The 27782-nt window shown below is 44.4% G+C and overlaps 3 protein-coding genes and 1 long non-coding RNA gene across 4 annotated transcripts; 1 reads left to right on the plus strand and 3 right to left on the minus strand.

Moving 5' to 3' along the window:
* Positions 1 to 128: 128 nt before the first annotated feature.
* recql5 (RecQ helicase-like 5) lies at positions 129 to 11750 on the minus strand. Its single transcript, XM_070980368.1, has 19 exons — positions 11603 to 11750; positions 11233 to 11354; positions 10623 to 11144; positions 10339 to 10435; positions 10137 to 10248; positions 9888 to 10050; positions 9711 to 9793; positions 5042 to 5260; positions 4856 to 4949; positions 4048 to 4084; positions 3906 to 3964; positions 3465 to 3535; positions 3271 to 3364; positions 2993 to 3193; positions 2273 to 2880; positions 2149 to 2194; positions 1844 to 2065; positions 1681 to 1753; positions 129 to 1606 (listed from the first exon to the last, which is right to left on the minus strand). Exons 1-19 carry the CDS (start codon positions 11697 to 11699, stop codon positions 1482 to 1484), a joined length of 3045 nt encoding a protein of 1014 aa, XP_070836469.1. The 5' UTR covers positions 11700 to 11750; the 3' UTR covers positions 129 to 1481.
* Positions 6247 to 9684, plus strand: LOC139343859 (uncharacterized). Its single transcript, XR_011603118.1, has 3 exons — positions 6247 to 6871; positions 8617 to 8735; positions 8816 to 9684. It is a non-coding gene; the product is annotated as an uncharacterized lncRNA (long non-coding RNA).
* A 1641-nt stretch (positions 11751 to 13391) lies between the features above and the next one.
* LOC139343975 (butyrophilin subfamily 3 member A3) lies at positions 13392 to 18226 on the minus strand. Its single transcript, XM_070981841.1, has 10 exons — positions 18016 to 18226; positions 16592 to 16674; positions 16098 to 16196; positions 15878 to 15979; positions 15650 to 15784; positions 15411 to 15548; positions 15252 to 15303; positions 15136 to 15162; positions 14387 to 14413; positions 13392 to 14281 (listed from the first exon to the last, which is right to left on the minus strand). Exons 2-10 carry the CDS (start codon positions 16649 to 16651, stop codon positions 13725 to 13727), a joined length of 1197 nt encoding a protein of 398 aa, XP_070837942.1. The 5' UTR covers positions 16652 to 16674; positions 18016 to 18226; the 3' UTR covers positions 13392 to 13724.
* A 2058-nt stretch (positions 18227 to 20284) lies between these two features.
* Positions 20285 to 27702, minus strand: LOC139343914 (uncharacterized). Its single transcript, XM_070981756.1, has 5 exons — positions 27408 to 27702; positions 26735 to 26844; positions 24479 to 24571; positions 24010 to 24180; positions 20285 to 21339 (listed from the first exon to the last, which is right to left on the minus strand). The coding sequence occupies exons 1-5, from the start codon at positions 27556 to 27558 to the stop codon at positions 21193 to 21195; spliced, it is 672 nt and encodes a 223-aa protein (XP_070837857.1). The 5' UTR covers positions 27559 to 27702; the 3' UTR covers positions 20285 to 21192.
* Positions 27703 to 27782: the final 80 nt, after the last annotated feature.

The following is a 27782-nucleotide window of genomic DNA, read 5'->3' on the forward strand; positions in this document are numbered from 1 at the left end:
GACAGCGTCCCCGGCACGGACGTCTCCCCCCCCCCCCCTTCCTCCCCCTCCAGCCCCCAAAGGTCCAATAAGTTCAGCTGTCCCGTTTTAGACATAAGCATTGATGAAAGAACACACAGGGAGGGTCTCACTCTGTGGATGGTCTGCTCCTATTCAGCACAGACTTTATTGTAAACATGTCGGAGCAGAGAGCACAGAGACAGCTCAGACTCTGCACAGCCAGGCCTCTGTGTCCACCAGGCTCTTCGGATCACCTCCTGAATGCTGACACAGAAACTGTGGCCTCTGTCAGGCCTCACAGGCACTACAGCTAACGAACATCTCCCTCATTGAGAAAGAAAGAAAAACCGTTGTTCTGCAAAAGAGACCTCACAAAAACAAAACAAAAACAAAACTGCATTCAGTTTGAAGTTAAACACAAACAGGACAGTTTGACCTCAGACCTCGTCTATTATTTATGTCCATTTACTTTGTTTCTTGACAAACATATAGGAGCAGGAAAAATATCTATCAGGCTCCCAAGACACAGAACGGTCTGCTTTATATTCAATACTAAAACTTTGTTCCACTGTCCTTGGATTTTTTTTTTTATCTCCATTTACTTCAAATTATGTAGCCTTCACATTACTGTCAACAAAACAACACCGTGCTGTCAGCTGGTCTGTTGGTCAGTCTACTGCTTTGGTCCAGGTGAAATATCTCAACTATTTGACAGACTGCCATGAAATTTGGTAGCAACTTACATGATCCCCAGAGGATGAACCCGAATGACTCTGATGATCCACTGACTTTTCATCTAACAGTCAAAACTTCACTGTTCCCTATGCTGACTCAGCTGTACCTTCTGTTCAGTGTTGGCATGCTAACGCACTAAACTAAGATGCTGAACGTGGTAAACATTAGCATGTCTGTGTGCATGCTGACATTAGCATTTAGCTCCAGGTACCTCACGAAGCTGCTGGCATGGCCGTAGACTCTTAGTCCTGTTTACTCCCAGATGCCTTTGGTTTCCATTCATTTCGGCTCAGTATGTACATCGACTTGCAGAGAAACATGTTTTTGGTTTAAGTGCAGACTGACATGAATAAAAGAAGAATGCAGGATCACAAAGCTCCATACTGTTGTGAAATGAATGAAAACCAATTTCTGCCTTTAGAGGAATAAATTAAACCACATATTGCTCATCACTAATGTAAAGAATACACGATTTTCGGTAAATGGGCTGAAACATAAAGGAAAGTTTTCATATTAGTATGTACAGTTTTACCTCCACTTGGCTTTAATAGTCCACGTTACTGCTTAATCACACGCTACTGTAGCAGCAACAAGCCTGAAAAAAAGCAGAACTTTAGCAGCAAATCAACTGTAAACTAGGTGTGCAGGCATCTGTGGGGAAGCCTGAGATCACTGGAACAGGGGAAGCTTAGGCACTGACAAAGAGGAAGGGTTTGACCCTAAAAATGGCTGCATTTCCCTTCCCATCACTCCTTGTTCTCCGCGGTTTCACAGCTGTGCGGCCTTTTAAGGTGCTTCCAGTCCGCCTCGCTCTCGCAGCGCTGGACTCTGCCGAAGAACTTCTTGATGAGCGCCTTGGCTTCTGCTTTGACTGCGAATGCAGAGGCAACAATTAGAGAGGAGCCCGCGGCATGCAGCACTGCACAGGGTTTAGACGCTGCTTACCTTGGCTTTGCCCCCGACTCCTCCCCTCTGCAAGGAGGTGAGACAAGTAGCGGGCGAAGGACTTAAACAGCTCCTGCAACCAAAAAGAGCAAAAACAAATGAGACTTTGTTTCACCCCGCTTTCTCTGCACACATGACATGCTGAGACGTCCGCCTCTCTCACCTTGGTGGCAAACTTTCCCTGCTTGTAAAAGGGGTCCAGGTAGTGGACCACGATATCAGCCGTCTCCTTCAGCATCACAGGCTTGGGCGGCTCCTTAACGGGGTGCAGGGCCCTCTCCTGAACATTAGGGTTGAAGGTGACTCTTCTGCTGAGGCCGTCTGCAGGGCGTCTGCGCTTCGCTGGAGGAGAAGACTCTCTGCTCACCTTCATGTCATCTGTCAACTGCGCACACACACACACACACGTACCATGAAGCATTGAGCGGGAAGTAAATCTTAAAGACTGGATAAGAAGCAGACGCTTACCGCTGCTATTAGAGGCGCTTTAGCTTCTTGTTCTGGTTTGTCTTGTCTGTGTGAGAGAGAATCATGTCAGTGTTGGGAGAAGACTTTTCCATCATCTTAAAATGCTGCACTGATCGTTTCTTACTCTGTCGTGGACTTAAATTCTTTAGATGTGTCTTGAACCCGCTCCAGCTCAAGCAGTTTAGGGCTGCCTTCCTCTTCATCCGGTATAACTATTACTTCTGTTTTACTTTCTTCTTGGATCACGTCTTGAGTGTCTGACTCCATGGGGCTGATCTCCACAGCCTCCACACTGACGGGTGACTGCTCCTGCTGGCTGCTCTTTTCTTCCACAGCAGTAGTACGAGACAACATAGCATCAAGTCCCTCCTCTTCCTCTTCCTGGCTTTTTGTTTGTTTCTTTGAAAAGTACTGGGATATGTTGCGGGAACTCTTTGCCGCTTCTGCGAGTTTCTGCTGCTTCTTGCTCACGGCTCTGCCTGCCTTCGTCGGGCTGTTCAGGGAGGCGGCGGCGGTGGCGGCAGCAGCATTTGCTCTGGCTCTGATGGAAGACGTTACGGGTGCATCTCTGTTTGCCTCTCCAGAGCCTCCTGAGCTGTCGTTGTAAAATCCGCCACTCTCTGTCCCTTTGTTAGACACAGAGTCCAACACCGAGGGCTTCAGCAGATCCTTAGCAGTCAGGAAGGGGTTGGATGAGCCCCTCTGACCTGCCCCCACCCTCTTACGCTTCAGCTGGAGGTATAATGGAAAGAGACAAACAAAAAGTTTGTTGTTTACATCGAAATAGTCTGCAGCCCCAAAAGAAAATGAAACTAAAAATTCTGTGTAGTAAAGAGTGTCTTACTGAGTAGATCTCAGATGCAGATGTGAACCCCTGCAGCTCCTCACAGAAGGAGGAGGAAGAGGAGGTTGCTCCCTCTTTGAGTTTTGACCCTGTGGATTCAGTGCCGCTGCTCGTCCTGTCGTTTTCTCCTCCTCCTCCTCCTCCTCCTCCTCCTCCTCCTCCTCCAGTTGAAGCGGGTGCTTTCTGCTTCATCTCTGCCACCTTTAAAACAAGAGATGAGTTCAGTAAATATATCTTCTACCAGTGATGCTGTGGCAGGCAGAGCAGTCAGGAGTCACCTTCTTCAGGACGGAAGCTTTGTACAAGTTGGAGGACTTGCTGCTCTTGAAGACCCCGTGTTCGATATCCACCGCCAAAGACAAGGAGTCACCGCTGAAAGACGGAGAAGACGTGAGAGACAACGCAGAGTGACATTTCTGCAGGAAATTATCGATGCATTGGAACGATGTTCGAAGCGTGTCTGCACTCTTACTTGAATGCATCCTCTGCCCCCTGGTGGCCATGTAATGCCTCCTGCAAGAGGCACAGGCAGTGCTCTCTGGCCTGGAATAGAATATATGTATATATGGTTCATCATAGTCACCAATGAACCAATGAAAAATAAAACTGTGTAAAAGTGTGCAGACAGATCAATGTCACATGCATTAACAGAGAGAGAGTAAGAGGCAGTCTCACAGAAAAGGCTCAAATGAGTAAAATTCTTACATTGCACTGTATTGCACAGATCAGCCTGAGTGGCAGTATTGTATTTCTGTCTGCTGTACTGTATCCAGCCACTGTATATTCATTTTACATGAATAACATGGCTCTACTGTCGACCCTCACATCTCCTGACACATGAGTGGCTGTCTTCCTGCAGGCGTGCTAATGAGAGCAGCAGGTATGAGGAATGTGTTCGAGCGCTGTGTTGTACCTTCACAGTGAGCCTGGGGATCCTCTGGCTGCTGGCCTCTCTGAGTGGGCAGTCAGCATCTAAACAGTAGGACACAGCCGTTATATGACAGCGCTGGTGAGCCTGGACGCCCATTCAGAATTTATTCTTCTCTTGACATTACCTGGAGGAATGAAGTCAGCGTTTGGCCTGTCAGATCCCTACAGAAACATGAGCACAGACAGAAGTTAATTCTGGAAATATTCACTTCCAGAAGAAGAAGTGACACACTGGTGCCCTTCCTCCTGTGGAGCATCACCTCCTGCCCTGCCAATTAACGTCCACATCCGCATTACCTCTTTTGTGGGGCGCCACAATTCCAAGCCTCCCTCCCTTCCTCATTTCCTGTTCCAAAGAAGCCACAAAATGCCCCCCAAAATGTAGTAAAATAAATGCATGTTTTGGGTTTGCAACAGGCCCTTTGTCATCTTATCAGCGGCTTTAAAAGTTAGTACAACAGCTGTGGTCAGTCTGAATTTTGTCGGTTACTACTGACTCACAGCAGCTCTCATAGCAGAAACAGGATTGTATTGATTACAAATATGTGTTCTGGGTGTTGTGGGATGGGAGAGACAATGGCCTCCTTTCCATCACCCTGCCTCCTAATCTCTTCTTTGATGTTTACGTCACTTAGTTTCTCTGCGATTTTACAATCACGGCATTCCTGCTTTTATGGTGTTGTAAACTAGAGGAGCTCGCCTTGGACCTGCCGAGGAATACTTTTACTTCAATGTTGTACCACCAAACATGTGGGAAAGATTTACCTCGATCCTCACGTACATGGGCCTCAGCAGCCTCATACCTTCCTGCTGCCAACAGCTGGCGAGCAGATGTAGAAAGACACAACACAAACGCTGCACGGAGTGTTTTTCTACTTGTAGAAAATAAACATTTCCAAAGCGAGTTTGTGTGCCTTGGTGATTATAGTTCACCTTCCGAAGCTTCATCTGCTTCTTGAAGAGGTCAGAAAACTCCTTTTTCCTCTGTGAGGCATCATCTTCACCACTGCCGTCCCCTTCATCAAACCTGCAAAAGGGTGTGATGTCAGCGTCAATCTACAGGTTCACCGCTGCTTCACGTTACTAGACAAAAGTGGGACAGTCAAATATTTGCCCTGCCTTTCAAAGCCGTAGCCCTTCTTTCCTCCTTCATAAAGGTCGGGCTGAAAGCCGAACGCTCCTTTGGGCCCTCTGCTCGGAGCTTCAGTCTTGGTGCTGAGTGCAGCCGCCCTCTCCAGCTGGGCTCGTACAAGTTTGGGGTTCCGACAGTAGTCGCAGGCTCCTGCACAGTTTGGCGTCTTATCCCCAAAGAACTTGGAGATGGTGGCATGGCGACAACTGGTGGGAAGATAAGAAGACGTGGCTCATTAAAAGCTGAAGACATGTCAGGACAGGCCAGCGACACACATGCAAGACGGCCTGAAGTCGTTTAAGTGCATTTAAAAAGGTGAAGCCCGACGAGCACACTCTCACTGACCATCCAGTGTATCATTGATCGATCAGCTGTTGCGTAACCGTCACACATGACTAAGATCAATGTCTCTGTTATGAAACAGGGCTCCTTCTTCACATTAAATAACATATATAGTTGTCTGAAAATGACAAAAGTAAAACTAAAGCTATTAGCGTTTTGTAATGATTTCTTATTATTCATCTTCTCCTCAACCAAATGATTTCATCTTCTCTTCACTCAGTCTTAAGGATTCACTACCTTAAAGCCAAATGATTAACTATGCCATTTGATTAGGTGTATGTATGTGCTAATTTGCCGACCATGACACCATGAATGTACTCATCTAGTGATTAAGGGAACATCTTGCATGATCACAGCTGCTGATTGACCATTGTCCTGACTGAACAACACATTATGACGTGCCTATTGTGCTGACATTGTTCTGATGGTAATGTCATCCTATTTACATGATAAAGTATTGTATATAACCTTCCCCCAACTTCCCCCGTTCTGGGCTCTCTTCTTGCCGTCTCACTTGAGGCAGCAAGTATGAGCCCGTCTGCAGGCGTAAGAATAAACTCCCAGAAAGACGATGAATGACTTTGTGCTTTTTAACACAAAATTGACAGAACAGTTTGTTTGAATGTACTCCTAATAAGAATGTAATTATTCTTATTTTCCTACAATTTCATGGTTTTTAAAAACAATATCCTTTTCATTTGAGGGCTCACCTTCTTCCTGCATTTTATGTTTCCTCTTAAAATCCCAGCTTCAGACATGAGTTTTTAAAAAACAGCCTCACACTTCTGTATCAGATCCAGTATTATGTAACAGGCAATGTTCACACAACCACACACGCAAGCAAACACACATAGAGTCTGTTTGGGAACCAGTGCATTACACTAGCCATTTCAACAACATACCAACTACCTTGCTGGAAATGGAAACGCTGTGCTCACAGCCATGAAAGAGAGATTCATGAGAGGAGGTGGGGAAAGACAGACAGGCACACAAAGACTCTGTGAAGCAACAGTCACTCCCAGAGAGGACAGCTGAGGAGAAAACAGCCCTGGAGGCAGACAAACTAAAGTAAGGCACAGCACAGAACTACTGTGCGTGTCACCACCAAAACCCACGAAGAAGAAGAGAAGAGCAACAAACCTGAGGACCAAGGAGAAAAGACAGATTAAGAGGAGCAACAAGGAGGACAGAGGAGCAGTGAGTGGGATTTTCTGTGAGGAATTATCATCCCTCCTAACCCTAATCTCGACCTGACTGCTAATCTCTGTCTGCTGGTCTGAGGACTCCTCCTCTGGATGACGCGCTGCACGTTTCAGCAACAAATAAAGACTCTGTGATGAACACGAGCTTTCTTCCCTGAAGGAGTTACCTGCCGGCTCCTGCTCATCAACTGGTCTGCTTACTTCTGTCCTGGAAATTTTTGCCACTCAGTCTGGGCTGGGCTGAGCGTGTGACAACAACAAAGACTCTCACAGGTAAGTGCCTTTCACTGTGTGTGTCTGTGCAAGTGAAGTTTTAGAGGCAAATCACCTGAGGAAGACTCCAGGCTGAGAGGAATGTGAAGAATGCGCTCTGAAATACTTAGTAAAGACTTTGTTCTGTACAAATATATACAAGAAACTTAAGATAGGCTGCCTTAAAATAACAATGAAGGGACGCTATTTCTAAATGATAATGTTCATCATTAAAATGTGCAGAAAAGTCTGAACTGGGTGAGAAGTGATAAGAGAAAAGTTATCAACAGGAAAAGTTCCACAAATGTTTGTCAACTACAGATCAAAAGGTTACATCAAAGGATATAAACAGGGTTTAAAATAAAAATCCCACCGACCAGTGACGGTGGAGAAATCAATCAGGGTCATCTGCCTCACAGGCTAAATAACTAGATATGTTTCTAAAGCACTGTCAGCCTGGGGTTTGTCATCTGCATGTTCTGAAAGTGTCAAACTGCACCTCAAAAGGTTTTTTCATGTGAATTCTGCTGCATTAAAATAGGCAGAAAGTCTCTGCTTCCACGCACGAGGCAGCAGGAAAACATCCAGCAGCACTCAGCAGCCAGCGTGCTCGGTATGCTGCGTTACAACTACGCACAGCAGCCCTGCAGCAAACCTGAGCCTCACGAATGTTCAAAGATTCAGTTTAAACTGGTGCTGATTCAGCATTTCAGAGCCCTTTGCAAGGAAACAAAAAAAGTGTAGGTGAGATTAAGACACAAAACATTAAAACCTTAGAGGAATGTTTTTGACATTTTCGGTAATTTGCTTTCTCACAGTCAGTTAGCTTAGCTGAGCAGTGCTAATGGCACGAATATTGGAAACAGCTCGCCCGACTGTGGAAATTAACACTCGTTACCGTGTTAACACTTTATATCTCGCTTCTTTAATCTGTACATTTTAACATTTCACAGTTGGTTATGTGAAGGACTATTTCTTAGCCAGAAAAAGTCACCAAGCAACTGGTGGTGACTGCTGAAAGGCGGCTACATGACACACACACACACACACACACACACACACACACACACACACACACACACACACAGTGGTATCAATCTCCTCATCTAACTCTCAACCCAATTGTCAAACTATTCCTTTAACAATGAAATGAACAATCTTCTGTGATACAGTGTTGCTATTATTTCATATTGTGTATTCAACCCAATACAACAAACTGCGGCTTCCAAAACCAGCAAAGAGCTGAACCCACAGACTGTCACACCCTTTTCATTTACTGTACAGCACAATAACACAGTCAACAGTAAACCACACAGAATTTGACACATGAACACCACCCATTAAAAACACATTACAGTCTTAACACATTACACACAATGAGACAGCTGTCAGGGAAGCCTTCGGTCCAAGAGCTGAACCCAGAGCAGAACCCTGCTGTTACGCAGCGAGCCGGACAGAGGGTGAACCACCAACACCATCCACTGTATCATTACCCTAGGAAACAGATTCACTTTCAGACTCGGTCTCGGTTAGATAAATCACATGCTGCGCACTCCCTCACTGCCTTTCTCTACTGGCCACTTTCTCTGCAGAGTGAGACACTGTTAAACAGCACTCGATCATGCTTGTGTCAATACACCAGCTATGCCGTATAACAGCAACACGCAACAGGAGTTATATCCTGATGACACTGAACACAGCAAATAAATGAGCTACTGTGTAAACCACACTCAAGCATGGCCTCCACCTTATTTTTGCCTCATCAGGATGGATCCCAGAGAAGAGACGCTGAACATGCTAAACAAGATATGGGTCAAGCTGCAGGGTCTGCCCAACGCCACCCCTGTAGAGCTGGGAGCTTTCTTCGTCCTCCTGACCTTCATCTGTGAGTCTCCTCTCTATTATTACTCGTTTTTTTTACATGGTGAGCTGGTCATGATGGTGTTTTTACTTGCTCTCCTGCAGTGGTGGTCCTTCTCATGATGACGCTGACCTGCGTGAGCTGCTGCTGCTGCTGCTGTCGCAAGACCAAGACGAAGGGGTCGTACATATGAGCAAATGTTTCTCCATTGAGGAAACGTAACAGGACATGGTGTAAAACGTCCCCGGGAGTCATGGTCATGTAATCAACAGAGAGGCAGATTTGAGTGAGCGGTGAAGCCTCGTACAGGGTGTGTTCAGGGGCACTAGAGGAGCCCAACCCTGGAACAACAAAGCACCTGACAAACAGAGGAGGACGTCCTGACTAGCTGCGAAACACACCTGCTACAGCTGCCAGATTTTCAGGAGAACCTACATTCCTTGGGGCATCTCTGCGATTTACAGAGCAACAACAACAGCCCTGACCTGAAGACAAGGCCGGGCAAACCCAAAGCAACTTTAATAATGCGGGCAAACACATGAGACATGAGCTGTAAAAACATGTCGAATCATTTAAACAATTGCAGCAAGTTGCCTGGTGAAATATGAAAAGGAAGCCAAGTTGTTTTTTTAATGTTTTTCTAAACTTAACTCTGTGTCATTCTCAGGGAATGAGCATGGGCAGTCAGACTTAGCTAGTTAGGTAAGATCCTCCTGAGGGGGAAGCTGTTCTCAAATCTGAAAGTGTTCCGACACCTCACAACAGTCTGAAAGTGAGATCGAGTCTGCCCTCTGCTGGACACAAACTGACATGGACTGTGATTTTATTTTGAAAAGCATAGCATGTAATCAAAGTTAAGTTTCATGTGTAACAGCATGTTATCTATGTGCAAAGGGTGAAGACTTTACATGATAGTGTGGTACTCTCACTCTACACTTGATTTGTGTGAAATAAACAAACAAGACTTGCATGCATGTGTGCTCTGAACGCTTTACTTACGCTTCTTGCACACAGTACGACACCATGGCTTCGAAGTCTGTGATGGCTGTTTTGTCTGTCTCCTTTGCAGATCCACGCTTTTCCTGTAGAAAAGTTTGCAAAATGTTCATAAACCTCGAAAAGACGCTGACTTTTATTTCTAGGAGCTCCTCACATTTTGAGTTGAATTGTGCTGACCTGTCTGCGGCTGACCTCCTGGCGGATGAGGAAGTTCATTTGGTCTGAATCTTTCGGGGAGTAGTATGTGCGACAGGAGGAGGGCAGGCCGTCCCTCCCGGCTCGCCCAGACTCTTGGTAGTAACTTGCCAGGGACTTAGCCAGGTTCCAATGAGCTACAAACCTGAAGGATTAAGAGAAACATTAGCACATACAAACTTAAATTGTGAAGCCAATAAAAAAAGAATATGGTTAACCTCACTGCCTCACCTGACATTGGCCTTGTCTACTCCCATCCCAAAGCTGATTGTGGCTACAATAACCAGCACCTTCCCCTGCATCCACTCATTCTGGACCTCTGTGCGATCTCCTGCCTTCAGACCTACAGCAAATTAGCAGAAGTCAAGCATCTGAGCTCAAATCTTTTTGTGTTTTCCGATCCTACAACCTACATGGTGGAAAAAGGTCTAACCTGCATGGTAAGCCTTGGCCAAGACTCCAAGCTTGGTCAGCTGGTAAGCCACAGTTTCACAGCCTTCCCTGGTCCGACAGTACACAATCCCACAGCCCTGTTCACACATATCATATACAGCAGGTTAAAGAAACCTTAGTCGAGAGAAAATATCAGCTAAAAGGGCTCTTCTCATATAGCTTTTCTTTGTATACCACTCCAACATAATTTTAATATAATTGTAAAAAAGGAGCAAAGGAGCAACACAAACAATCCCACATCCTCAAAGAGTCAAGTCTACCAACCTGTCCATTGGACCCGCTGTCCAGTCCCAGCGCCTTCTTAATGAAGGCGTGGAGGTGGACGTACGGGTTTGGCAGCATCTCCCTGAAGATCACATCATAGTGCAAGTTACTGCGGAAGACAGGTGTCAGAAAAGACAGTGGCGAGCACAGGCTAAGAGACTTAACAATGTCCTCTTGTACATTCTTGGGCGCTGTCGCCGTCAGGGCCACACAGGGAACCCCCGGCATGCGAGCACGCAGTGCGCCCAGTTTGAGGTAGTCTGGCCTGAAATCGTGTCCCCACTGGGAGACGCAGTGAGCCTCGTCCACAGCCAGGTAAGACAGCAGACCCCGGGAACACAGGTCTGTCAGGCAGGGCTGGAACGAGGGAGAGGCCACCATCTCCGGTGTGATGTAGAGCAGCTTCAGTTTGGGGCTGCTGCTCCCTAAGTCAGCCAGGATCAGACGGCGCTCGCCTGCTGGAAGCTTGGAGTTGATGGAGCAGACAGGGATGTTCAGACCCTTCAGGCGGTCCACTTGGTCCTGAGGAGAAACAGAGGATGGGATTAACACACAAGATCTTACATGTATTTGAAGGGTTTGCACTGGAGCAGTACAATCAGAGACTGACCTGAATGAGAGCGATTAGCGGGGATATAACCAGAGTAATACCCTCAGCCAGGACTGCGGGCAGCTGGTAGCAGAGGGACTTTCCTGCTCCAGTAGGCATGCACACAAACACATCCCTGTCACCTACAGGGAGACAACAACAGTCACCACCGAGCTAGATATTACCCTCTCTGTTACAGCACTACCTGTGAGAAATAACTCAAAGTGAGCCTTATATTCACAGTGGAAACGTCAGTGACGTTAGCCTTATATTCACAGTGGAAACGTCAGTGACGTTAGCTGCTTGTCTTTTGCTTGGAGCCAGCTAACGTCTGCTAGTTAGCACAAAGATAAACAAACACGGCAGATAAACAGACCGAACGCTGTCTTACCTCTGACCAGCGCTTTGACAACATCCTCCTGCAGTTTAGACCTGAAGTTGTCAAACCCAAAGTGGGTTTTCAAAGCTTCTTTTAAAGTTGTTGCCATCGTCAGGAGCTCCGTAGAGAACTCATATGAACCTTTCTGGCGCCGTCGCACGCCGGTGACGTCATCACGGCCGTAAACAAGCTAATACTAAGAATAAACGTTTTAAAAAGCTGCGTTTACAGATGCACTTGACTTATCTGCGTAGTCTATCGAAGCATTTCTCTCTTTGTCATTATGTTTTTCTTACATTTTATTATATTTCTTATATATTTTGTAACAATATTTTCGTGCTCTCTGATTGGCCCAGCTGGTACAAGCCTTTCAGCTGATCACGACCATAACTGCTGGACACGTGCAACATGCGGGGGAAACGAAGCTGTATATGGCCAAAAGTGTATGGACACCCCTATGTACTCAGATCCTTTACTGAAGCGTGTGATGGATTTTCTTGTCCTCAGATACTGTTTGAAAGCTGATCGTTTGAATTAGATTATTCTACTGCATCTGATTACTGTGAGGCACCACAAATCTCACTAACAGGATTAAAACAAGACTCTCAATTTAGGTTTGGAATGTTCACTCCATGTAGGTTTATTTGCGTCTATACAGAACACAAGCAAACTGCTGTGAGATGGGTTTTCATAAGGATGTCATGGTGGTGGCTGATAGTTCTGTTTCTGACTGAAAGGATCAGTCATGTGCCAAAACCTGTTGCACAGTGCAGGACCTCCAGGTCTGTGTCCTCCACCACCTCATCCTCTGTTTCTTGGTCCAAATTGGAACTGTTGCCCCAATGTGGCCTGAGGCTATGCAGGCATAACATAATATGTCCATATCTTGCAGGTGGTTTTGTATTTCTGTGTGACCACTCTCACTGCAGTATGGACAGTTTTTCTGTGTTGCACTAGTGACACCAGATCATCTATTGGTCATATGTGATAGTAGAAGAAGTATTCAGATCTTTCAAGTGTTAAAAGCAGTGACAGATACCAAACCTGCCAGCCACACCCTGCAGTGATCACATACACACAAGACAGACAGGGTAGAGACTGACAAGAGAACCAAATATTTACACAGAGAACCTCTTTAAAACAAGGTGTGTATCTTATCATGTAGGTTTTTGTTCATTTTACGCAAACTAGTTAGTAAGACTGGAGCTTTCAGGGCCCCTGGAGTTCTGGGGGCCTCAGGGTGGTTGCCCTTGCATGTTTGGTAATCCAGCTAGTGTTACATATTAATTTCAATCTAAATGTTTCTCCTTAAAATTCTCATCATGCAAATCTTTTTCTCTCTACTTTACAGGAACACACACATGCAGAAATTCTGCATCTGTGTTTCCACATTTAATTGCAGCTGCGTGGTTCTTAAATGAAATGCTGCAGACGTTCTGTGAATCTTTTTTCATACCTCCCCCCTTTTTCCAGCTTGACATATTTGTTATATTTGGTATCTACTCCACTAGAATTGAAAATGAAGCTTGAACCACACTGAGGCACTGGTGGATACATGAGAATTTGTAATATCACTGACTAGATCTACTGAGGCTGTTTCTGCGCTACTCTGCTCCTCCACCTTATGCTCTGCAGGTGAGTGGCTTCATGGAGTGTGCGTGAATCAGGGACCAACACCTCAGCTCTCTTACCAAAGATTCATCTATTTTCTTCAGTTCATGCTGCAGAGGGATTCCTGTTTTTTGCGACGTATACACATCACTTTTTTAATGTCTAATGCACTAATAAACAGACCAAAACATAAGACATGGATTTGGTTTATTTGTTATTCACAGAGATGCATTCTTACTGCAGGGTTAATATTGCACATTACGTTACATTAATACAATAGGCTTCCTTTTTAGTATATGAAAATACATCATGTATGTGAGCAAACAGCAGCGTTAGAGCTCTAAAGTGAGGAAGTGGTTGCAACAATCACATTGAAGCAGCAGCAGTGGTCAAAGCAATAGCACAATGATGGTCTTTTACGTCAGGATCTCTGATTCCTCTCAGTGATTATTATATAACCTGATTTACTAGACTTTATTATGATATCTACTGGATTTTAAAGGAAGGGGTTGCAGAGGGAGACTCATCCCCAGAGGCAGGGTGTGGGGCACAGACACTGGGTCTTAGCTGCAGGAGACTTGATCACCAGATCCTTGATGATCTCCACTGTACCAAACAAGGGGAACAGCTTGTCAGCGAAGCTCTCGTTGTAGGTGTAAATGTGGCAGTGTTTGTCCACGTCATAGAAGGACAGCTGGCCACGGTCGTAGTCGAGGTAGACGCCCACCTTGCGGGGGATGAGGCTCGGCGGCAGGGCAGTGAAGGGCACCGTCAGGGCCTTCAGCTCAGTGCCCCTCTCCAGCCGCAGGGTCAGGTAACCCGTATCTGTGTTCAGGGACTTGAAGCCTTTCCTCAGGGCCAACTCTTTGGCTACGCCCAGCCGCCAGTCCCGCTCACCCACCTCCACCTCCCAGTAGTGGCGCCCTGAGCCAAAGCCCTCCAGGCCTACAGCACACCACCAGCCGTCGAAGCGTTGGTGGTAGTTGGGAACATCCTTCCTCTCAAAACCACAGCGCATCCTCTTCTCATCAGTGATGAGCAGATCAGGGTTGGCTGTATCCTGATCCAGAGTCACCTCAACTTTAAGGGAGAAGTAATGAGGTTTGAATCATGAGAGAGGTTCAGTAAAGATTATACTGGCTAGTATTAATAATGATAATGATGATGATAAAATGAATACTGTACCTGCAGCATCTGTGATCCAATCCCACACTGCAAAAAAAGAAGACATTAAGGAATGTTTGTCTGATCACAGACAGCTGATGTCTGACATTCAGAGGGCTGTCAGTATGGAGGCAGAGGCTGCATCACCAGTATCAAAAGACCATACAGAAGGTATTGTGCTCCCAACATTTTAACTGGTGCAATGTTTCATCAGGCAAACCTCCCTCTACCATGAGAACAAAAAAAGCTATTGTATATCTACATATAAAAGGTGATATCCCCAAACAATTTAATACTGTATGCACAGAAAACCACATGTCCCAAAGGAGGATCTGTACCCAAACAGTAGCCTATATGTGATACATACTTAAAATGTATAATTGCAAAGAAAACGTAATAAGCTACAGTCCTTTTTTGGGACATTATGTGATTTTTCTGTGCATAGTAAATATGTAGATGTGGGTGTTTTCTATTATTTTGGTTCATACGATCTCTTAATTGCAGGGGAAGCTGTTTTCATTTTTCATCTGCCTGTTTAGTCTTGTTCACCAGACAAAGACAATGATCACAATGAAAGATCACAATGTTGCATCACTTACTGGACCCACAATTACAATCAAATGTCATTCTGCCAGTGTGATGTTGGCTGGCAAACCAGCGGGGCTGGTATGTCATGGCTTTAAATAATTTGCGAGTGATCTGTAGTGGAATCTGTGAGTCTAAAGGATCTGGTTTTCAGTGTGTAAACTGATATGTAGTATAACACTCACCTGGTTGAGGAATGTAGGAGATAGCACCTGAAAGGACACAACAAAGAGCACATGAGGAAATGAAAATCTCCAGATTTACAATAAAATCCAACTTGATTCAGTACTGATTTACAAACCAATCTTCTGAGTCCTCTGCTTCCACATGAGCCACTGCTGTGGTATGGTGTCCTGCAAGGACACACCAAACAGGTTTGCAATACACCTGCACAAGAAACCGACAACCAGCTAGTACGCCATGAGTTCAGCACACTGTGAAATGTTACATGGACTCCTACCTTATCCGGGCGCTGCACCATTAAAGTCCACATAACCAGCTCCATAGCAGCCAGCAGATTGGGTGTGCGGCCCCAACGCCAGGCGGACTGCATGTCCTCCAGAACCTTCGCCACAGGTTCCCCGGGCCACACACTTTGCTGCAGGATGATCAGTGTGAATAAAATATGTCTACTGGGCACATTTTTGTTTTGTTTGTCTGAGCCATGTGAGGAGGAAACGTTACTTGAATATTTCCCACCTCAGGCTGAGCTCTCAGGTCCTTGATCCAGTTCAGGATCACAGTTTTGGCCTCCAGCAGGTCCTGCTCATTAATTATATCGGGCTGTTTGCCCTCATCCATCTCGGGCCAGCCGTCTGTCTGCATGGGCCTCTTCTGCACGTAGAAACATAAATACCTTCAGCGAATAAACCTCGATAAACCTTGATTAAGTATAGAGATATTCTGTCCCTACACTTCGAAAAGCACCTTGCTCTCTAACATGGAGGCCCACTGTAGGATGAAGGCCCTGCAGAGAGAGGTGGGCCAGGTGTCATTCTGGTTCCAGATGTGCTCCAGGACCGCTGACCTCTGCAGAGAGGGAAAGTTGGGGTTGGTGATAGGAAGACAGATTCATTTATGATAATAAGGACAAAGGAAAAAGATGTAACTCATAATGATTGTCTGTGTCCAGAACCATTCTTGTTACCTGGCACACTCGGCTGAGATCTCTAGCCAGATCCACAATGAACAGCTGATCCTCATCCAGAGGCTCCCTCTTCTCCTTCTTCGTCCTCTTGTGTGATTCCTGTGAAAAAAAGGATCATCTGTGGGAAACTGTTCAGAAGGGGTCCTCATTAAAAAAGGACATAAGTGCTGCTTTTACAAGTGTCTTAGAGAGTAATTAGGTCAAATGAGAAAGGAGGTGGTCACTCAGCCTGATTAAAATGCACATGGTGACTCTGTTCCTGTCAGCAGAAAAGAAAGGCGCCCCTCCCTTCCAGACTCCCTGCTTTGATCCATCTCACTAACAACTCCCCACACACAGTGGCTCCCTCGCTGAATTAAATCAGCAAAGGAGAAGTGCGTGCAGTCACACGGTAATAAAATTGCTGTTTTGTCAACTGTCGACTTAAATATGAAGGTGACCCAAAATAACAGGTTTGTACGTTAAACACAGAGTGTTTCACCAAAACTTGATACCTTTATCTTGGCCGTTAAGGTTTTAGCTGGCTCCACCATGAAGTGAAAACATTGCATCATCTTGGCTGGTGTGTAGCAGAGTCCTGCAGTGAATAATACAAATACATCTTAGTAGTTTCAAGTACCTGGTTATGTGGAAAATTACTTGTTAAATCAAGCAGTTTACCACTTCTACTTAATAAACAGCCTAACATTTGAGGGCAAACGTCTGATTTTAGGTGTTGAAGCATACATCTGTTTTGGTCTCTGATACTTAACACTGTCTCATCTGCCCACTGGCCTTCAGTCAGCCTGTAAACTGGCACGCCGCTAATGTTCAAATGCAAAACACCAGTATGTCATGGAAATCATTACACACGTGATGGAAAAATTTGCGCAGCCCTTAAGAACACATGACACCTGAGTGTGATCACAACAGCTTATTAAAAGCCGTGTGTTGTTCATGTCGGTCCCAGATTAAAAGCGCCTCTGATGAGACACGAGGATCCAACAGAAAGTTTTTCAGGTCACATCAGAGGCCACAACACATCAGTGATCATTAACCGGAGCAGAATGGAGCAGTAAAAGCAGGCGGCTTGCACACTTGCAGAGCCACAGTTGTGCCTCAGCTGCTGTCTGACTGTGTCCTTGGTTAGTCTCTCTCTCTCTTTCTGTCTGTCTTGCTCTTTTCCTCTTCATGTCCCTCTCACTTTCTCTCCACCGTCATCTGCAGAAAAATACGTGAGCTCAGCCTGTGCCTGGTTGGCATTTCAGTAGTTAGGACGTCCAGTTTTCACAGGCTTTTGTGCCGACGCAGACCGAGATGATGTTGGTGAATGCACTTGCATAAACAAATCTGGACTTGCATGTCACTGCACCCCCATTTAATGCAACAAAACTAGTGTTTATGTGCAGGTTAATTAAAGAGAGTCATAAACAATCCTAGTTAATTTATTCAGGTGATTAAAAATACATACATACCAGGTTATGAGCTTTATATGTTTTAGTACAATGCATGCATTAATATTGATTGATATACAAAGATGCACATAGTAAAGTACATTTTTGCATATGTAACTGGACTGCAGAGAAAACAAGCTACAAGGCATCTGAAAAGAAAATGCTCCGTCAGAAAGGTTTATTAATGTCATGGGAAAGCATGACCAAGCAGTTTCTGCAGCGTGAGAGCGACCCAGTTAGAGGCCAGCTGATGACTGCGCATGAGGTAAGACACACAGTCGTGTGACTTTGCGGCAAACTGGGATTTTAGATACAGTGCGAATCTTTACACACCCAGCAAACTGATTTATCTACAGATGTGCATTTAAAAGAGAGTCGTATTTTACACATATATGCTGGTCATGTCTTGCAACTCGTTCCTGCAGTGCGTCCTGCACAACCACACAAATAACACGGATGACCATGGCGCACAGCGCACGGCTTACCTTTCTCCAAAGAGGTTTGGTAAAGACGGTTTCTGCCTCTGTTGCGTTAAAAGCGAGCAGCCGCCCGGTGCAGGAAGTGTTTGGTCCGTGTACTGCAGTGTCTGACCTTGTTTACACACCAGACTGACAGTCGGCAACTCGGGCAGGTTCGGTTTTCTCCGTCCGTGACGCTCAAGATTCTCCGGTGGACAAAGCGCGCAGCCATGTTTGTGAGGTCATCATGCTGCTGCTGACGCAGTCTAAATGGAAAACCTCTTCCAGTGCAGATTTAAGTAAAAACTGTGATATCTGGCTGCAAACCCTTTGACGGTGGTGGAAAGTAATTAAATGCATCTACTCTAGTACTTTACATAAAAATGAATTTGAACTACTTGTACTTTACTCGAGTGTTTCCATTTTCACAATCTGCTGCCTGAAATACACTGAGTATTGCATGTTGTTCATAATACTTTTAATACTGCACTGTACTGTAATACTTACTAGTGTTGTCAATGCAGGACTCTGCCCTTTAACTTCAGGTCACTGAGACTTGATCTGATGAGGGTATTCTGAATTTCAGGCTGTCACATATTCACAGTAGATTGCAGATTGCTGCCCCCCTCTGGCTTACTGATCATAGACTTGATGTGTGATATGTGAAAAGGAATATTGTAGGTCTGCTGATATTTCTAATTAAAAACACAACTCACATCGTCTCTGCTCATGTGACTGAAAACACACAAAACTTCTCAGATTTTGCACAAGATAAAAAACACTTGACCTCTTCCAACATGTGCCAATGTTATTTTTTTAATGATGCCAGAGAGGACAACACAGCTTGTGAGCTAACATGAGAGTCATGTTTTATTAGAGTAACTGTAAAGTTTGACAAACAGTGATATTTTTGTCTTTTACAGTCCAAGGGGACAGCTGAGACACTATTCTGACTGCAGCCTCCACAGCCTGTGGACCTCCCCTGGACTTTCCAAAAAAATGACCACTTTTAACATGAAACATGATTTACTGTTAATATGGAAATATTAACATCAAACCTTACTGCTCACAATAGGCTTACTCAATGTTACATTTAATTGAAAATACTTAAGTTCAAGAATACTCAAGTTCAAGAAAAGTAACATTTACAGTCAGTGATTCTAGTTTTATTATTTTTCCTTACGGAATAAGGCAAAATGCTAACTGAATATTTAACACAGTTCCGCTGCTGCTGCTGCTGCTGCTGCTCACAAACGTTGTCCTTGAACAGTGAAGAGTGATTGAGGCTCATTAGATCTTTGGAACATATTTGGGATATTTAGCTGAAGTCCATAAGAGAAGAAGAACATACATTTTATAACTAATCTTGTTTACCTTTTTTCCCAATCATGTTTGAACATTGAACATTACTGAAGTTTATTTGTGAATCTTAACATCAGCTTCAGAGCTGACAGAGAAAGACCATAAGAAACACTCATACGGGGGCCTGTGAGAAACTGGACAAAATTCCCCCTTCTTGCTGTCTTTCACACACCCACGCATACACACATATATGCTATATAGCAATAAAAATATAACTAAACCATCAAAGGTCAGCCTCAGTATGAGGGGGACTGAAGTTGTTAGTCACTGCTGTTTTATATGCTGGTTAAATATTCATGATGTGCCTGTAGCTGCGTTTCCATTACAGTTGTTCGCAAAATAAAAGCAATATTTCTGAAATTTCGACAAAGTTCAAGTGCTACTTGCAGGTGTTTCCATTGAACGGTGTTTTGTGAACTAACCGAAATTCTCGTAAATTCTCGGCCGTCCCGCGAGACTTCACTTTGAGGAAGATGGCCGAAAGCGTTATGCGTCTCGGTACACTGATCTCAGGAGCCGCTACGGCTCCTTGTAACATTCAGAATTTCGTTGCTGTTTGCTATCTAATATAGCTGTGACATTTTTATCACGAATAACTGTTAACTGCAATAACTCCATCTCCCCCTCTGTCCACACATACCGCGCCATCTTCCTCAAAATGAACTGCTCGCGTGACCCCTTGCGTCATGTCCGTTGACCTCGGTGACATGTAAATGCGAAAAAAGTGTTTCCATTACACTTTTGCGATACACTTTTATATCGACACGTCTGAAAAACCACCTCATGAGAGCGTAAAAATGTTTTTGCGATATTTGAGAGGATTTTCGAAATATAGGTGTTTCCATTACCAGTATTTTATTGCGATATTTAGGTTTTGCGCATTTCTAGGGGTAATGGAAACGCAGCTACTGTTACATAATTACAATAGTCCATCAACAAAACAAAAGTGTTTATTACATTTGTTTGAGGAACAGAATGAGGAGGCCTTCATTCTTCCTCAATAAATACAATACATGACAATATGCAGGGCAAACGTTTGGCATGTGCACACAGTAGTTTACAGAAAATAAGAGACGCACAAAACCGGTCTTGACAAGAATTTTTGTTTTCATTTCACATTCACTCCACTTCAGTCTGAAGCCTTCTGGAGGACAGAACAGCAGACCCAAGGATTGAATGTTTTATAAGAAAGTGAGAAATCATCGAGTCCCATCTGCCTTAACAGACACAAAGTGAAAAAAATAAACCTTTTGTTGATACACATTCTTCTGATTCTAACTTGAACTGGGAAGGCACTCTCATTAGCACCTGAACCACATGCTGAAGCAGTATGCCACAGCCTCAGCAGCATACAGAAACATGCCTTACAGCAACTCTTAATCAAACAGGTTTCTGACAACCATAAACTAGACACTGAGGCCTCTGGCTCAGGAACAGAACCAAAGAAGAGAGCAAACAGCAGAGATCTATCGACTGACATATAATTAACAAAGTAAATAGTGGTTCTCTTTTTGGTATATTGTAGTGGTGAAGTCTTCAAGATGTACCAGCCATCTCGGTAAATGTTCACATCCAGTGATTCTCTTTTGAAATTCATCAGCACGGTACAGTCAACTGTCACAAAGTGTTTTTACATTCAGTGTGCACGGCTGGAAGTGTCTGTTCCTGACTTTGGTCCGTCTCTCAACGTAAACACAGTCCTGAGGTATCTGAATCAGCTTCTGCAAAGCGTGAAGGACCCAATTGTGACCGATCTTCAGCAAGCATAGTCTTTTCGTAAGTCCGTCCACTTGTATAAATCTATCAAATGTCTTCCCGCTCATCAGGCAGCTGGAGTGAGCATCACACAGTTAGAACAGCGCTGTTGGTGTCCGAACTGACTGGATGAGGTGCGTCAGGCTCTGTGGTGTAGATGTCCAGACTAGGCGAGAGGATGTTGTATGGCAGCTCCATGGACTGGCGGATACTCTCTTCATACGTTGGAGGAGGCTGAAGGAAAAATTAGATCGGTTTTGAATCCGAGTTTGAAAATACATTCAGTGTCCAATTTATTAGGCATCCTGTATGGTGTAATGCAATCCAATAGATAGGTGTTAATTCAATAATTTGTGGTCCTAGTGATGCTTTTGTACTGGACTGCACTGTATTGATATGTGTTTCGGCCCCCCTCATGTATGTAAACAGGGAGGACAAAAAAACATATATAGTCCAGGACAAAAAACTAAACACTTTCATCTTCATAAGAATAAATGTTATAGCCGCGCTGTTGTATTGGATTGCATTAGATTGCGCGGGTGTACCTAATAAAGTGGACACTGAGTGCTTATATTAAATGCAAATCTCTGGAATGAATAGTGTTATTTCATTTTGTTGACACATAGGACATGCTGCAGATTCATCCAGCACAGCAATGAGCAGACTTAACTGCAACAAACTAAAAAGCAACTAAAGCTGCACTAATCAAATATTTTATATAGAGTGGCTCATATTCCCTTTTCCTGTGTTAAAATAAAACAATAATGCAAACAGTTGATCGTAAAACAAAACAAAACAATGGATTCTCACATTAAACACAATATGACTGTGCTTAATGTGAGAGTGCTCCTGACTCACCAGATGGTTTGTTACACACAACCATCTGGGAAGTCGTCCATGGAAACTGTGGCAGGCGCCTTCAGAAAGTACTTGGCAGGTGATAGGATGAACCAACTGCCTATCACTGTCTACCTCGGGCGAACTTACACCAGTCAGATCAACAAACCATATGTTGTAGTAGATCTCTTGCTGAAGGGGGAAGAGTGAAAACATGTATATAGTCTCAGTTCTGATATAACTGATGCTGAAGCAGCACCTACGCTAACCTCTTCAAGAGCCACGGTTGTTTTCAATTGAGCAGTCACGTCTATGTCTGTAGCTGTAAGTACTTCCTCATAGGACGCCAACTGGCCCCGAAGTGGCTGAAGTCTGGACACAAAGACAGAACTTGAAGCTTGGCAAGATGGATTTTTGACTTGCGTCATCTTGTGTGATCTTGTGTGATCTTGTGTGATTTTGTGTGATTTTGTGTGATTTTGTGTGATTTTGTGAATTCTGTTTTCCTCAGGAGTTGGTGGAGACCAAAAACAGAGCTAAAAGAGAGTGAATACTAGACTTATATTTGCCAAATGAAAGGTAATGTCCCTCTCTGTCTGCTGGATGTGTAAAAAGGCAACTTTTTTTGCAAACATGTCCACCATGATCATTTTTATACAGTCATAATTGCATTCTGCATCTACAGTTTATTGCACTGCCCCAAGTGGTTGAAAATAAATCAGGCAATGCAGTTTCATTTGCTAATACTGTCAAATAAACTACAATTGATTTACTGATTCACTTGCTGCTCACTTGGTGCTGAGGAGAGTTCACATATTGTGATTATTACAAAGATTTCTTCTATTTATTTATTTTTTTTCCAGTTTTTATGGGGCTTTTTCTCACTTGCTATCTGTCTAATATAAGTGTGTGAAGCCATTTGAGAATATTATTGTGATTTACAGACATAAAAATAAACCATGCACTTTATACGCCTGAAACAGTATAACCACTAGAGGTAATAACCACAAAATTTTAGGAAAATTAAAACATCCGAAGCAGACAGAAAGAAAATGTTATTTCCCAGGATGAGTGTGGTTCTTAAAACATCCTGAGGTCTGACATATATCCCTCAAAATAAGTGGAATATGTTTGTATATACATTACCAAGTAATCAGTTGCCGGCCAGACTCTGAAACACTTTCTCTCCAATCTTTCTGATCACATCTTGTAGATTCATGCTCCCTGATTTAGTCTTCTTATCTTTTAATTGCTTGGGGACCCTCAGGCGACAAGAGCAACCCTACAACCCTGCCCTCTGTCTGATACACACACACACACACACACATGCACACACACACCAGGCCGCAAAGTTTTACTACTATCCTGCCTCAGGCCACAGGTCAGACAGGGGTAAATTATGGGGGGGCGACTTTTCAGTGACTAGTGATGGGATGAGCGGAGAGTACTGTGTGTGAATGTTCTTTCTTTGTGTGTGTGTGTGTGTGTGTGTGCACATGTGTGCGTGTGAGAGAGAGATGGGCAGTCATGCTAGGGACTGTTTAATTAAGAAAAAAATGGGAGGTCAAAGAAGAAAAAAAACCAGTAGAAGACAGGAGCACAAAGCTGCATTCCCAGGCACTGTTTGCACTCACAATGCTGGCTTTAATTATGTTTGATGTGCCTTTTTCTCATTACCTTGTTTGCTGAAGCGTTGTGGGAGTCAAAAGCTCAGCGAAAGATCAACACAGTAAAACCTTGAAACGCGGCTGCCAACGCAACTCAGCAGTGAGCATTAGATGGGCTGATAACGCATCTTGTTTACTGCACTCTGAATGCAGTCTAATCTTTGAACAAGCTCTTGTTACAATATTGTTTGACGGGGAGGTCATAGTAGAGAGTCTGCTTCTTATCATCTCCATTCATTGTGAAACTACAGATGAGGGGCCTCCGCGATGAGACGAGTTTATCAGAGCTTCAGCATTCCTTGAACTGAACTTTGAAACAGCACCTGAAACACTTCATTGTCAAAGCATTTCTGATTGTATCACGTGCTGTGACGCAGCCCTAATCCTTAATTTAGCCTACCTCAGTCACAATGGGTCCATTGAGGCCAAAGCGGTCCGCGATCATCATGTGGATCTGCCTCTGGCGGTCCTTCTTACGGACGCTCTCATAGGAGGGGAGCCTCGGCAGGGGGGCCTCCAGTGTGGGCAGGCTGTAGCTGGAGGGCAGGCCGACGTAGAACAGCTGACCTGCCTGCTGAGACACACAAACGGGCCCAAACACAGAGGAACGGTTATGAAGACATGACAGTAAACAGAAGCTTGTATGAGCTGAGTATTTATGGATAATGGTCCAAATATACCCCTTTACTGAAACCCACTTTGAACCGTACTTTGAGCTAAATCTACCCACTAATATGTGAACTGCACAGTGTATGTTGTGAGAGGGAACTGAGTTTGTCTTTATCTCTTGCAGCAGTGTGCACAGGAAAGAAGGCTGATACTTTGAGCAGCTAATAGCGGATGATGCCAGTGCACTAATGGGCTCTCACCTGAGTGTTGTTGTCATCCATGATCTGACTCTGCTCGAGACAAGGAGATCCCACCAGTGTCTGCCTGCTGCTGTAGTACTGAGGAGGAGCATCCTGTAAAACCTTAGTTATTAATGAAACTGTTACAAGCATTTATCAGTATAGATGTTCACTAGATGTTCTACATGACGGTTCCTTGTTGCTCTGTCTAACACTGCAATTAGTCAGAAATCCACTCATTTCAGCCCAATTGACCAATTTTCACGCCTTGTTTAATCACTGTAGACACTGGCTGGTTTAGCAATACCATAAATTATCTAATCAATAAGACGAACACCCTCCGATTTCCGTGCCTCCTCCCCGTTCCACCCCCTCTAAAACAAGACCTGTCAGTGTCTCACTGTATGAGGTGCAGGAATCCTGAAAAAAGCTGCCAGGAAAGCTAGGTAATTGCTTTGGGCCTAAACGAGTCTCCCTTTGTGTGGAGAACAATGTGGTGTCCTACTGTGTCATCAGAGTCCCTAGGCAACAAACCACGCCGTGTGGTCTTTTCAGCGTCTCTCTATTCCCCTTGTAAATGCAGCAGGTACCTCTTAAAAAGCACACTCCAATACACATTATGGCCTTGTATGTCATTTGGGCCGGCATTACAACAAAGTCAATTTGTCGCCTGACTGAGATTTAAATCCAGCATGAGGCTAAGAGATGTTAGGACAGATGATAGGATCTCAGACTCAGAGGCGACAAACACTGAGTGGTATTGAAATATCAGAGTTATCGTTTTCCCAGGCCAGTTAAAGAATGACATCACTCAAACTCACTCTAACGACCTTTGCCATAACCCATTTCAGAGAGAGAGAGACGACACCAAAAAGGTGATGTCAAAGGTCACTTTCCCTCATTGGTTTGTACTTTAAAGAGGCAAAAAAAAAGTCCTCAGGAAAGAGGGGAAAAAAGGAGACTTGTCCCTTTGTCTCCCGCCATTGATTCAGCCAGTGTGAAAAAGCACAACCGTGTAAAATCAGTGTTGAAGTCGGGGGAGGACCCGAGCGGCAGTGTGCCTTTTTCACCACCGCAAACCTAAAGGAGATCCATTGTCCCCCTTGTGTCCCCAACACCCACAGTGGGGTCTGCCCACTATTCATGGTGCAAACTGAGGCAGGGAAAGGTATGTGACTATGAAGTTGAAGACATGAAATGTCCCACAGCAACACAATGGAAGGGTGTTTGTGTGTGCATGTGACTTCACTCTGTCTCCTCTTTTTCAATCACATACATTAATTACATGTTCAGGAAAATTACCTGACAACTCATGTGTGTATTAATAATCCCATAGCAAATGAAGCTACATGGGTGCAGACTCTGACCACACTGGCTTGATTATGAGTTTAAGAAGCCAACGTTGTCTTATCAGGTACACCGTGTGTGGATACAGCTGTAACCAGAGGTCAGCATGAATCACTTTGTACCAGTTAGCCACTCTGTTAGTTCTTTAAATGGAGACAACAGAGCTTCTCCATTAAAACCACAGCCGAGCCGAGCTTCCTGTCTGCTGAGAGGGGAGGTTTGAGTTGTGTCTCTGCAATCCGATGATAACCCTCAAACTTCACCCCTGAGACTCACAGAGGTGAGAAACAAGTCAGGAAGAGGAAGCAGAGAGAATGGGCAACCCATGAAAAGTTACCTCGATGCTGTGTTTATATTTCCTTTTCACCTCACCCTGCACCATCGCCTCCAGCTTCACACACATTCAAGCAGTTATCTTAGTAGATGGAGCGATGTGTGGTGGTGGAGGCGTGGCGCCTGTTAGAAATTAGATTAATAATGATACAAAATGTCACGCGCTCACTTAAAAACCTAAAAGATTAGGTTGTTTTGCTTCACCTGTTATGCCGATGTTAGAAACAAAATCCGATTTGTAATGATTTCATTACACTGGGGCCGAACCAGCATCAATGTATGTGTTAAGTGCTAATTCTGTCCAATTCCATTAGAGTTGCTGTGGCAGTCAGAGAGATCTCTGTAGGGCAGCTAATTCAACTGAGGCAAAACCATTGCCTGGCAATGATCATATCAAGTTTATTCTAGTCCTTTTTCCCACAGCCATGCAAATTGAATCTGACACTTCTTAATGGCTCTACACTGGGTGCGCACGGTGTCTTTGTGCCTGGTTCCTCTCTCTTTTTCAGAGTCATCTCAACAGCTCAGCATACAGGTCACTTTAAAAAAGAAAAACTCAGCACAAAAACCACTTTTTATACTTTGTTTTCCTCTTACCATATCTGCACGTGGCCCCTGATAAGAGTGCAGCTTGCAGCACTGTGGATCCTTGCGGTAAATAATGGACAGCAGCACCACGATAATCACAAAGAACACCAGAGAAGAAACTGCAGGGAAGAAGGAAATGTCTGTTAGTCACATCTAAACAGACACTGTCTCCAACACCTTGTACCACAACTCATAAAAGAACACCATCGGAGCAGTTTAACAGTTTAAATCTGTGAATATGTGAAGTTTGCTATATGAAATATAGTTGATTCACTCTGAACACTTTTGATTGACGGTCTGTCTCTACATTTTGAGCACTTGAAGGTGTTATTTCTCTCCTCTGCTCTGCCTGTCTATCAAGAACAATGACAGCTTGAAAATAATAGACCTGATACTGGAGACCAATTCTGTTATTAGCCGTAATTATGGTTTAGTGCTTTGAGTGCAATTTGTGACAATCAAATTAGCTGCTATCTACTGTCACCATATGTGGAACAAAGAAAAAAAAATTTAGTCACCCTTATAATGCTGCAAGGTATTATAAATGAAGTTCAAATATCACTCAGCAAGCAGAGAAGTAAACATCTGCTGAATCACATGCTTAAAACGACATCTTCTACAGGATATCAAGCTAAATCCTCTTTCTTTTCAATGTTCTTGACAGTTTGAATGTTTCACTTACAGGACGCAGCGAGCACTGTGAGTTGCTCCGATGTCAGATGTGAGGAGGGAATGGTCGGACTTGCAGCTGTGGACATTTCTTCTGTGGAAACTGTGAATGTTCGCTTCAGAAATCCTCCTGAGCTCATGAGACTCAGCGCAGACTCTCTCATCTTACATATCAGAGAAAAAAGAAACGCAAGCCGGTTCTGGTGCCCTCCTTCATCGTCTGCTGCGTCCCGGACTGAGCGGTCCACATGCGCTCCGCGAATGGGATCAAACTCTCCTATGGGTAAACACGCCACAGCGCGTGCGGTGAGCCCGTGAGGGCGCACTGACGCCCTCTCCGCGTGACGTCGCTCCTGCTCCGCGCTGGACGTCTGTCCGCGTTTGGTTT

The sequence above is a fragment of the Chaetodon trifascialis genome, chromosome 15 (genome assembly GCF_039877785.1).
Source record: "Chaetodon trifascialis isolate fChaTrf1 chromosome 15, fChaTrf1.hap1, whole genome shotgun sequence".
NCBI classification, from domain to species: domain Eukaryota; kingdom Metazoa; phylum Chordata; class Actinopteri; order Chaetodontiformes; family Chaetodontidae; genus Chaetodon; species Chaetodon trifascialis.